The sequence below is a fragment of the Natator depressus genome, chromosome 17, assembly GCF_965152275.1.
Source record: "Natator depressus isolate rNatDep1 chromosome 17, rNatDep2.hap1, whole genome shotgun sequence".
NCBI lineage: Eukaryota > Metazoa > Chordata > Testudines > Cheloniidae > Natator > Natator depressus.
The window spans coordinates 692,665-705,440 of NC_134250.1; the positions used below are offsets into that span (position 1 = coordinate 692,665).

The 12,776-nt window shown below is 41.7% G+C and overlaps 1 protein-coding gene across 2 annotated transcripts in view; it reads left to right on the forward strand.

Moving 5' to 3' along the window:
* The window catches only part of RPA1 (replication protein A1), a 44,264-nt gene extending 33,316 nt beyond the window's left edge, over nt 1-10,948 (forward strand). For both annotated transcript variants that reach the window (XM_074974288.1, XM_074974287.1), the window contains 5 exons: nt 1,622-1,754; nt 2,905-3,081; nt 7,762-7,869; nt 9,939-10,025; nt 10,414-10,948. In XM_074974288.1, coding sequence (XP_074830389.1) covers nt 1,622-1,754; nt 2,905-3,081; nt 7,762-7,869; nt 9,939-10,025; nt 10,414-10,524 — 616 coding nt within the window. In that variant the 3' untranslated portion in view covers nt 10,525-10,948. The remainder of the gene's footprint in view (nt 1-1,621; nt 1,755-2,904; nt 3,082-7,761; nt 7,870-9,938; nt 10,026-10,413) is intronic.
* The last annotated feature ends 1,828 nt before the right edge of the window (nt 10,949-12,776 follow it).

Below are 12,776 nucleotides of genomic sequence, written 5' to 3' on the forward strand. Positions count from 1 at the left end.
CGTGCATCTGATATAGCTATGAGCGTGCGAGTGTGCCTCCGCTGGCGATAGTCAAAGCGCACTTGACTACAGCGCAAGCATCGTCAGTGGCCTTCTTGGCTCAGGTGCCGATCCAAGAGATCTGTAGAGCTGCTACCTGGTCGTCTATCCACAAGTTTATGTCCCTGGGATGATGCTGGCTTCGGCAGGACAGTGCTGCTAGCTGCAAAACTGTGAATGCCGAGCCCACCTCCATTGGCACTGCATGTGAGTCACCTAGAACGGAATGGACATGAGCAAGCACTCAAAAAAGAAAAAAACGGTTACCTACCTTTTGCAACTGTTGTTCTTCGAGATGTTGCTCATGTCCATTCCATTACCCACCCTCCTGCCCCTCTGTTGGAGTTGCCTGCAAGAAGGAACCAAGAGGGCATAGGGTTGGTGACGCCTGATATACCGGTGCGTGAGCATGGCACCGAAGGGAGCGCCACTGCCGACTCTACAGATACCGCTAAGCCAAAAATCTTCTCCAACCGAACACGTGGGCGTGTGCACACACACCTGGAATGGAATGGACATGAGCAACTCCTCTCGAAGAAAAATAGTTACAAAAGGTAGGTAACTGTTTTTTTCCAGCAGGTTATAACTTGGCAAATCCAAACCAGTTTTTATCAGAACCCTCAAAAGCACTTCTCAGTGAGGTCTGTCTTTGTGCCAGGTTTCAACTTCCACTCCCTAACCATTTGGGCTTTAGAGCTGTGCAGAAGAATGTTGCAAGAATTTATTACAATAGTTAAGTGGTGTTCCATTCTTCTCAAAAATAGTTGAACTGTTATTACTCAAAATTTCCAGAAGAAAATCCCCTTTGTGCAAAGACTGAATATGAGAAACTTCTGCTTCAAAGTGAGTGGCTGAAAATGGGATTAGAATCAAAAGCTTATGCAGTCTTACCTATAATGGTCATTACTGCTCCTGTGGACTCCTGTTATTTCTTTGTGATGGATATATAACTAGTGGGTTTTTGAGAGAGCTTCTGCTAGCCAAATCAGATGTGCTGTAATTCAATTAATGGTCATGGCTGTATTGATGCAAGAGGCTACCCTTTTGTGGACAGTGGTCTCTGGGAGGTTTGACACAACTGAAATGAGCTTTCTGCTGAAATAAATTTGCCACTAAGTTGAAATCGCAACATCACCTGAGCAGGGCTTGTAGCACCAGTTTCACTGGCAGACATATTTGCTTATTTTAACTAAAGAAATATGATCTATTAAACACTATTTGCTTTTCTTTCAAAGCTGCAGGAAAGATAATGGCAGCATGTAATTTAATTCTAATTATGCAAATATCTGGCTGCTTCTAAAATGCATGCAGTTCCTGGTTTGGCCACTAGCTGGCATCAAAGCTATGGACATGTAAAGCAGAATTTGTCCACTTTTGAGATTATAAAATACTATGCTAATTAAAACCGGATTAATTTATCCTGAAATGCTATTTGTGTAATATGCACATGGTACAGTAATTGTTCCCTGTGCAAGTTGCTGATAAACTCCCTCTTGCATTAAGTATGTAAAACTAAATATAAGATTTTGGATAAGTCTGGCTGGTTTGCATTCCAAAACTGGAAGAATCTCTGTGCTTTCAGGTTTGACTCTGAAGGGCACCTTTTGGAATGTACCTCAATCTCTGATCTGAGAGGTGGACCAACAATTGGGGGAAATACCAACTGGAAAACTTTGCATGAAGCTAAATCTGAAAATTTGGGACAAGGAGATAAGGTAAAATAGGGCTATTAAATGCAAACTATATATGCTGCATAGAAAATAAGTTAGGTTTTACCCAGGTGTGGTGTTTGAAGTTACCAGTTCTTGAGGGAGACTGTTACCTTTGGAGACTGTTAGAACTTTTGATCTTACTGAGTTTGAACAGAGGTTAATCAGATCCTGAAGTTCATGGCATCACTTTATTTATTTTTCATATTATTATAGCAGCTAGAATCCCCAACAGAGTTCTGGGCCCTGTTTTTTTTTTTTTTTAAAAAAAGACACTCTATGACCAAATAAGCCAATGCCAGGTGCCCCAGAGGGAATGAACAGAACAGGTAATCAACAAGTGATCCATCCCCTGTTGCCCATTACCACCTTCTGGCAACAGAGGCTAGGGACACCATCCCTGCCCATCCTGGCTAATTACCATTGATGGACCTATCCTCCATGAATATATCTAGTTCTTTTTGGGGTTAGAACCCACGTCTGAGTCCCAGTTCAGTGCTCTGTTCATGAGATCACACTGCCTTTTGTTTTTGAAATTTCAATGCTAAAGCTTCACGATATAAACCTACCAGCATCTAAAGGGTAGGAAGAGACTTTTCATATAGGCAGGTTATTCCATAATTGTCCATTATGGAGTTTGTCTTCCTCTGAAGCATCTGGTGCTGGCCACTGTCAGATAGACTGGACTTGATGAATCATTGGCATGGCAGTTCCTGTGTTCTTTTGTTCTGCAGGCTGTGGTTTTACTGAATGTTAGTTTGCAGCACTCTCTATTGTATATAGATCCTCTGCCTTTTTAATTTTACTCTCTCAAGAAGAATGGGGAAAGTATGAAATTTTGTTGTGGTGAATGAACAACAGAACATGAATCTCCAGTCTTGACCAGAGACAATGGGAAAGCAAATGTGCTCATTCTAATAAAGTAGGGATTGTGAACATGGTTCAATGAAGATTTAGGCACTTCGTTTAACTTAATGGAATCCAAGAGCAGTGGCAGCAGCAGATTTGAGTTGCAAGTCCCAATGACCCATAAATTTGAGGTCTATTAGTCATAAAAATCCAGCTATGGCCTTTCATGTTTTCCAGTTCATTTAGAACTCAGATTCAGAAAAAAATCCCAGTGTTTTGTGGGTAATGTTGCTCTCTCATTTCTCAGGCAGATTATTTTAGCTGCGTGGGCACAGTGGTATTCCTGCGCAAAGAGAATTGCATGTACCAGGCATGTCCCTCTCAGGACTGCAATAAAAAAGTGATAGACCAACAAAATGGACTGTATCGCTGTGAGAAATGCGATCGCGAGTTCCCCAACTTCAAGTATCGCATGATACTCTCGGTAAGTAAAAGGATTAGGTGAAATAGTGTTGCTCATTGACCACATGCCTAGTATAAACATAATTATATGCTTTGTCTGAGAGAATGGGGCAGCAGAGCACAGTGGTCCAACGTGTATGGATCCTGTGGATAAATGAGCATTAAGCAGCTTGTGTGCTTTAACCAAGCAGGTAAGGAGTGTTTCATTGATCTGATTAGCAGTTTGTTTCCTTCTGCTTCAATTAAAAACTTTTCTTTATTCCAAAAAGTTTCAGGCTAACCCAGTTGATTCTGGTTTGCAAACGTGGCATGCAGTGCAAAACTTAGATGGCCCACATCCCTTCAGTTATGAAGATAAACTAATGTAAAATGGCATTTCTGAAGAGTAATAATTGCACTTTCACAGCTGATACCTATATTTAGTTCATTCTTTTGTAGGCAATGTTCTGCGTCTCATGCATTAATGGAACCTGCTTCAGGATAGTGTGTCTGAGAATTGTTATTGTGACACCTGCTTGCACCACTCACATTGAGATTCTTTTTAGCCTTTACGTTTATAAAATGCTTGAAAAATAGTGGGTTGTGCCTACCTTTAGAATTGCTGTGCTGGGGGGTCTGCTTGGGAGCGGATCTATTGCTGCAATTTCACTTTGGGTAACACAAAGACTAAATGAAACAGTACTTCTAAACAGAAATACTCCTCTTATTAGAAAATCTAAAAATGTACAAACTACCCTATGAATTAGTATTTCTACTGTGGAGTGTAGGGGGAATGTGGGAGGTGTACATATGAATTTCACACCACTTGAATCTCCTGTTTTTCACAGAAAGAACGAGGAGTACTTGTGGCACCTTAGAGACTAACAAATTTATTTGAGCATAAGCTTTCATGGGCGAAAGTCCACTTCATCAGATGCATGCAGTGGAAAATACAATAGGGAGAGAGAGAGAGAGACACACACACACACCCACCCACCCCATGAAAAAATGGGGGTTGCCATACCAACTCTTAACGAGACCAATCGATTAAGGTGGACTATTATCAGCAGGAAAAAACCAAAAAAACCCTTTTGTAGTGATAATCAGGATGGCCCATTTCAAACAGTTGACAAGAAGGTGTGAGTAACGGTAGGGGGAGAAATTAGCATGGAGAAATATTTTTTAGTTAGTGTAATGACTCATCCACTCCCAGTCTTTATTCAAGCCTAATTTAATGGTGTCCAGTTTGCAGATTAATTCCAGTTCTACTGTTTCTCATTGGAGTCTGTTTTTTGAAGTTTTTTTGTTGAATAACTGCGACTTTTAGATCTGTAATTGAGTGTCCAGGGAGGTTGAAGTGTTCTCCGACTGGTTTTTGAATGTTATAATTCTTGACGTCTGATTTGTGTCCATTTATTCTTTTGTGTTGAGATTGTCCGGTTTGGCCAGTGTACGTGGCAGAGGGGAATTGCTGGCACATGATGGCATATATCACATTGGTAGATGTGCAGGTGAACGAGCCTCTGATAGAGTAGCTGATGTAATTAGGTCCTATGATGGTGTCCCTTGAATAGATATGTGGACAGAGTTGGCAACGGGCTTTGTTGCAAGGATAGATTCCTGGGTTAGTGTTTTTGTTGTGTGATATGTGGTTGCTGGTGAGTATTTGCTTTAGGTTTGGGGGGCTGTCTGTAAGCGAGGACTGGCCTGTCTCCCAAGATCTGGAAGAGTGAGGGATCGTCCTTCAGGATAGGTTGTAGATCCTTGATGATGAGCTGGAGAGGTTTTAGTTGGGGGCTGAAAGTGACAGCTAGTGGCGTTCTGTTACTTTTTTTGTTGGGTCTGTCCTGTAGTAGGTGACTTCTGGATACTCTTCTGGCTCTATCATTCTGTTTCTTCACTTCAGCAAGTGGGTATTGTAGTTGTAAGAATGCTTGATAGAGATCTTGTAGGTGTTTGTCTCTGTCTGAGGGGTTGGAGCAAATGCGGTTGTATCGTAGAGCTTGGCTGTAGACAATGGATCGTGTGGTGTGGTCTGGATGAAAGCTGGAGGCATGTAGGTAAGTATAGTGGTCAGTAGGTTTCCGGCGTAGGGTAGTGTTTATGTGATCATCGCTTATTAGCACTGTAGTGTCCAGGAAATGGATCTCTTGTTTGGACTGGTCCAGGCTGAGGTTCATGGTGGGATGGAAATTGTTGAAATCATGGTGGAATTCCTCAAGGGCTTCTTTTCCATGGGTCCAGATGATGAAGATGTCATGAATGTAGCGCACGTAGAGTAGGGGTGTTAGGGGACGAGAGCTGAGGAAGCGTTGTTCTAAGTCAGCCATAAAAACGTTGGCATACTGTGGGGCCATGTGGGTACCCATAGCAGTGCCGCTGATTTGAAGGTATACATTGTCCCCAAATGTGAAATAGTTGTGGGTGAGGACAAAGTTCAGCCACCAGGTTTGCCATGACATTATCAGGGATACTGTTCCTGACGGCTTGTAGTCCATCTTTGTGTGGAATGTTGGTGTAGAGGGCTTCTACATCCATATTGGCCAGGATGGTGGTTTCTGGAAGATCACCAATGGATTGTAGTTGCCTTAGGAAGTCAGTGGTGTCTCGAAGATAGCTGGGAGTGCTGGTAGCGCAGGGCCTGAGGAGAGAGTCTACATAGCCAGACAGTCCTGCTGTCAGGGTGCCAATGCCTGAGGTGATGGGGCGTCCAGGATTTCCAGGTTTATGGATCTTGGGTAGCAGATAGAATACCCCTGGTTGGGATTCTAGGGGTGTGTCTGTGCTGATTTGTTCTTGTGCTTTTTCAGGGAGTTTCAGAGGGTAATGGCCTGTAGAATGTGGTATTAGAGAGCTGCCTAGCAGCCTCTTGTTCATATTCTGACCTAGTCATGATGACGACAGCACCTCCTTTGTCAGCCTTTTTTATTATGATGTCAGAGTTGTTTCTGAGGCTGTGGATGGCATTGTGTTCTGCATGGCTGAGGTTATGGGGCAAGTGATGCTGCATTTCCACAATTTCAGCCCGTGCACATTGGCAGAAGCACTCTATGTAGAAGTCCAGTCTGTTGTTTCGACCTTCAGGAGGGGTCCACGCAGAATCCTTCTTTTTGTATTGTTGGTAGGAAGGTTTCTGTGGGATAGTATGCTGTTCAGAAGTGTGTTGGAAATATTCCTTGAGTCGGAGACGTCGAAAGTAGGATTCTAGGTCACCACAGAACTGTATCATATTCGTGGGGGTGGAGGCGCAGAAGGAGAAGCCCCAAGATAGGACAGATTCTTCTGCTGGGCTCAGTGTATAGCTGGATAGAATAACAATATTGTTGGGTGGGTTAAGGGAACCACTGTTGTGGCCCCTTGTGCATTGTAGTAGTTTAGTTGCTTCTCTACAAAGGAAAAGACAAGTGTGTGTTGTAAATGGCTTGTCTAGTTTTTGTAAAGTCCAGCCACAAGGAAGTTTGTATGGAAGGTTGGTTTTTTATGAGAGTATCTAGTTTTGAGAGCTCATTCTTAATCTTTCCCTGTTTGTTGTGTAGGATGTTGATCAAGTGGTTCTGCAGTTTCTTTGAGAGTGTGTGGCACAATCTGGCAGCATAGGATTAGGGTTACTCCTTGTTCTTTCTGCTGATACAGACTAACACGGCTAGCACTCTGAAACCTGTTTTTCACAGAAGACAGAGAATTCACTTGAGAATTTTGCTTGGTCTTTAACTTGTACCACATTATTGCCCGGTATTGTGGGAGTCTCAAGGTAGTGTGATTTTTTTTGCATGCTGTTTTGCTGAAATACCTGGATGCAATATGGTTTGAGATGGAGACGTTAAGATTAAATTAGGACACAAATTGGTTTCTTAAACTGATTGTGGTGATAGAGATTGCAGGCTAAGATAAAGCTCCTCCCATGTCCATTCTTACGCGTGTGTTGGCATCTGAGTTAGGGCAAACAATCATAGAATACCATGGTTGGAAGGGACCTCAGAAGGTCTAGTCCAACCCCCTGCTCAAAGCAGGACCAATCCCCAATTTTTGGCTCAGATCCCTAAATGGCCCCCACAAGGACTGAACTCACAACCCTAGCTAAAGCTAGGCCAATGCTAAAGCTAGGCTCCACTGAGCTAGCCCTCCCCCCATTAGTGAAGACCCCTGCTGTTCTATTGAAAGCACTATGCATCTGACACTTAAACAAAATCTTTGAAGTTTGTCATAGCCTGTGCATCAAGTCCCAGTTTCCAAATGTGATCTGTACACCAGGCTTCTGCACAGCAACCCTTCCTGCCTGAGTGCAGTGTGGCTGTCAATCTGCATGCAGCTGCTGCTCCTGTTCACTGGCGTGAAGAAAAAGGTGTAGTGCTGCTTGCAGCTACCTTCATTCCTTGCCATGTTGCACTGAGGCTAATGGTCTGTGTTCTGCTGTCACTTACACGAGTACTTCAGGGTGGTGGCAGCATACGGCCATTTCCCCCATATGTTTAAATTATCAGCTTGTTGGCCTCTCCTTTTGACTCTGGTTGAAGCATGTTGCTAGACAGTCTGTACTGCCATGAAAAAGATTGTTGCACTTTATCCACCAGTGAGTTCAAATAGTTACAAAAGGCAGGGAGCTTGAGGCTGCAACAGTCACATTTAAAGTTTAAAGCGCTCCCCAGCTGTAAAATAAAACTTTTGTTCTTTAGTTTTCTTCAGTGGGAGGCAATTGGATTAAATGGCTGTGGACTCTTTTTAGGTGAACATTGCAGACTGTCAGGAGAATCAGTGGGTGACTTGTTTTCAGGAGTCAGCAGAGGTCATTCTTGGGCAAAATGCTGCTTTCCTGGGAGAACTGAAAGAAAAGGTGAGTCAACTAGCTTGTTCCTTTTTTAAAAAAAAATAAAGTAAATGTCGAGAGTATACAAGATTCTGTTTCCATGTGTTTTGTCACTTGGGATTTTAGAAGCTGCCAGTGGTAGCTGTAGCATAGTGGCAGTACCCTCAAAAAGGTCTCTTGTTCTTTCTGATCCTGTAGTTAGACTTCTGTGACAATTCACTAACTCTAAAGGACCCTTGAAGGGTGTAGATTTGGATCCTGCCGTGAGTTCTGTATGGACAGACCCCTGTATGCACACACAACACCATTGAATTTAGCAGGGATTTGCAGGGGCCTAGGGTTCCACTCATGTGGCTCTCATTGCAAAATTGGAACGTTGTTTATTGAAATGAGTATACAAGGAGTATCTGAGAGATTCCTGCTACATTTAGCAGGAATTTGATTTTACCCATGGCTTCCAACTTTCTTGTTCACACTAGCGTAATTTCCTATCAACTCAATTCTGAGGCTAATTTTACTGGTGCTGCTTAGTGGAATTCAGTTTTGTGGCCTGACAAAAATTATGGCTTTTTAAATAGTGTGTGCAGAGATGTTTTAGACATCTGTCTCATCAGATTAGAATAGTTTGATAATAAACCACTTAAGCTTTAATAAAAATGACAGTCTTTTCTTCTCTTTATGTATACATACCTCTCCTCTACCACAATCTCCCTCCCCTCTCCAAACCCCACCCCCCCCCCCCCAAAAAAACCAAAAAACTTTTTCTAGCTTTTTCTCTTGAAAATGATCTTTTGATGTCAAAGCTCATATCAGACATGAAGCAGGTCATTCAGAAATACTTGGTTTATTAAACTGAAATGTATTAAATGTTGCTGGACCTAAAGTCTTAGAGGAACTCTTTTGCACAGGATGACATTTTTAGCAGTCAGCTAGCTATATAACTTAATCTGACTTTATTTTGAAAGGATTGTAGCAAGTGGCTAAGCTGTCCGCCACTGAGGTGTGATGCTGGTCATGACCATAGTTATATTTGTATAAATTTTCATTTTACATCCCTAACTTAATGAAACTCTCTCATCTTTCAGACATGATTAGTCTCTGCCTGATTCTGAACAAAAAATGGTTCAGCCAATTCTGAGTCAGAGGAGCATTGGGGAAAATACTTTCCCAATTACAAAAACATAAAACAAACAAAAGATCTGGGTTCAATTTCTGGGTCTGACAGTTATCTGCTCCTTGACCTTTGATAAGTCACTTTCCCAACTCTATAATGGAGACATTAAAGCAGTATTTATTTGCCTGTATCACTCAGGGGCTGTGAGATCTAGTGGAATGTCTGTACAGTTTTTAAAATGTAAAGCTTTATTAAAAAAAATAGTGTATTGTACTTGAGAAATGGTATGTGGTCATGTAAGCAGTCTGTGGTGGTATAATAGACACATGATAGATGGTACAATTGCATGTGTAACCTTAACTTTTCCTGACTTTTGAGTGCTTTTCCGTGCAACTTGGACAGTCATTGTATGGCTAGCAAAAAGAAAAAAATCACAACCCCCCCTCCCCACCACTCTTTTTCTTGTGTGGTATCCTTTCCAATGAATATGTGTCAGGATGCCAGGATACACATGCAGCTTCACTAGATAAGCACAGAAGCTGAATAAGTCTGATAAGACTGTTGGCAGTAAAATGGCTAACCATCTTGACATTTCAGTGACTATAATTAAGCATCAGAATTAACCCCAGTTCAGAAGCATGGGGGACTTCACAGCTGTTGGTGATCTCAGTTTAGTTCTCTGCAAACTGAACACAACTGTGTGTTTTCACATGGCCAATCAAGAGTCTTCAGCATGGACTGGAAACTTCATCTTTTTTAAAATTTAATTTAAACTACAACTGTGGAAACTAAACAATTTGTTGGAAGAACAGTCCTCCAAACTAGCTTTTACTATGCCCACACACTTCCATTGACCCAGCTAGTCTATATTTTAACAGATTCCCTCAAACTTTACAATGGCTGAGCTTTTCTGAGACTCTGTGGTGCAGCTGGATGCTTGGATTGTCGTCGTCTCACGTCTCTGTCTTTGTACTCCTCACAGAATGAGCAGGCATTTGAGGAAGTGTTCCAAAATGCCAACTTCAGCTCATACGAGTTCAGGATCAGAGTCAAGTTGGAGACTTACAATGTGAGTACTCCCACCAGGTGGATGGGGACATATAGCTCTGCTATATTTAGACTAGATTGACAGGAACCTGCTTTCTTTTATGCTATGGAGTGGGGGAGGGGAAAGAGCTTCCAGAGGTTTTAGTTAGGATGGCCACTGTTCACAGCATGGAATGAGAGAAGAATTAGCATCATTTTGTGACACTGCTTTTCTTCTTACTCAGCAAAATCTAGCTTTTCACTTTGTTTTCACTGGAACTATTAGCTCTGGAAGCCAGAACTTCACACTGCTGAGTAAACTTGACACCAAGAGTAATGAAGCTACTTTGAGCAAAGGGAGATTAGAACTCATGTGTCTGGAGCACTGAGCCCCAGCTTTCCCTCTTACGTACCACTTTTCTCTTTCAAAGGATGAATCTCGTATTAAGGCTACAGTACTGGATGTGAAGCCTGTGAACCACAAAGAATACAGCAAGAGGCTGATCATGAACATCAGAAAAAACGCAGTACAGCTAGGTTGAGAAGGATGGTGTTGATTGAGCTGAAACTAGAACTTCCACACAGAATAACTCAAGAGCTGAAGTTAAATTGATTTCTTCCCACCTCATGTGACAATTTGGCATTAGTTATACAGTGCATGGTAGCCGTTTATAGTGGGAAAGTGATTTCATGGAATCCTGTGTGCAGATATCCCAGTGGTAAGTTAAAAGAAAGTCCATAATAAACCACGGCCTCCTGAGTGCTCTATCTTGGTCAATTAAACTATGGCAGAGCTAAAGAGGAATCACTAGACAAACTGATACTAGTTGCTCCAGCAGGCCTGCAACCTGTGTTAAGATTTTATTCTTCAGACATTTTGTATGCCTTTGCTAAAGTAACTTTGCTCTCTTCAGAGATTTAAAGCGAAATTACAGACAGATTTTTTTCTTTTCTTTTTTTTTTTTTTACTAGACGAGACTGGTGACACCCTTGACACTTTTGACTTGTTCTGAAGGGGGTGAGGGGGAGGGAGAGACTGTCATACAGCTTTCTGATGTGGACTAAGGAGAAAGAAAGGGCCTATTAGCACGAGTCAGTCCTCCTTCCGCAGAATTCAAAGGCTTTCTCTTTCCACAGGTGCCAGGCAGTTGTTAATGCTTGGAATGGCAATATGGTAGAATTATTAATCAAAGACACATCTCTCATATCTGAAGAATATCCTTCCTTCAGGGTTTATCAGACTGAGTCAGATGGGTCTGATATTAATCAAAATTGTCTCTTCTGGGAGAAGCTGATAAGCATTGACTCTCTGTCCCCCAGGGAAATCTAGGCAACTACAAAGCATTGCTTTAGTTTTCACTTCACATACTTCTTGCCTTATACATATTTCTTGTGTTGGTGTTTAATTTCTTTGGTTTTGTTTGTAAAAGTGTTAATCAGAAAGAAGTTTTTAAATGGGGGCCACTTTATGTTAAAACTGTGTTTCAATAAACAATAACAATAAACAACAAAGATTTTTGTTCCTGTGTTGTGAATCTGCTTTCTTTGAACTGAAGGTTTCTCATTACTGGAAAGCAATTAATTAGCTTCATAATAAGTGTTCACTTGGGGGAGACATTACCTTTTTTTCAGACTCTAAGGTTAGACTGAGGAATGGAGATTTCTCTGCCTGATGTTGGCAGCAATGGAAATGCAATGATTTTTTTACCATTTCTCTGCCTGCGAATGCTGATGATCTGGCACTTTTGGGATTTTTATTGACGTTTACACAGCAGTCTAAAGCTAACCAGGCTTTGAGATTTGTACAGACAGTGAGCTAGTACAGAAAACAGTAATTATGCTACTGGGCTTTTCAGTCAGCAGAGCATGCTAGCTGTGTGTGCTCCTAATCACATTAATTATGTGTTTCCTGGCTGCAGCTCACAGCTTGGCATTTGCTGCACAGCTCCAAACATCCAGACAGTATTGCAGTCAGTTTGTGGTAGCAAAACTGAGTTTTGTTATAGAACTATAGCTTGTGTGCTTGATTGTGCACTCTTTACTTCCTGAGGTGTCCTGTTTGTGTCCTTCAGTTTGTGGGTCCTTTTATATTCAGGAGCTCTAAATGCCATTGCTGATAATGGACATGAATGGCATTTTCCCAGGCCCATTAACTGCATGGACAACGCTTTTTCCCTTTTTGGACTCTAAAGGTAGTGAGTAGATTGCACTTGGTTCTTTTGCTGATGCCTCAGAATTTTTATGGAAGTACTTGTTCACTCTGACCTTGCTTGTAAAGCGTTGACTAGAAAATTATAGTCCTCAACGCTGTTCTGGATTGACAAATTGTGTGTTAGGAGTGATAATCTGTCTTTCCACTGTGCTAACCAGTCTTTTAGTTCTGCTCCTTTCTTATACTTCACCTCCCTCCCAATTTGGGAGCACTGAAAACAAGGTGTTAACATGAAATGTTCCTGTGTGTGGTGAGCCCTTTAGTCTATTTCTCTTGCTCTCAAGTTGGGGGAAGAGGAGACACATAGCTATTGCACAACTGTTGTGTGAACACATTTTTACTGGAGTGCTCCAGTGAGAGCAATTGCCAAAGTTTCACTTTAGATTTCTCTTCGGAGATGCACCGTAAACAGGTGCCAGTGTTTTTTTCTTTTTTAAAAGTTTGTGTTCCCAGAGGATCTTCTAAATAGATTCTGGCTCTTGGACCTTACAGTTTTTTTTGGAAGTATAACAGCAATAAAGGCCAATTATTTTATTCTGCATAATATCTTTCACTTTTATGGATCAATCTTTCTGTCATATC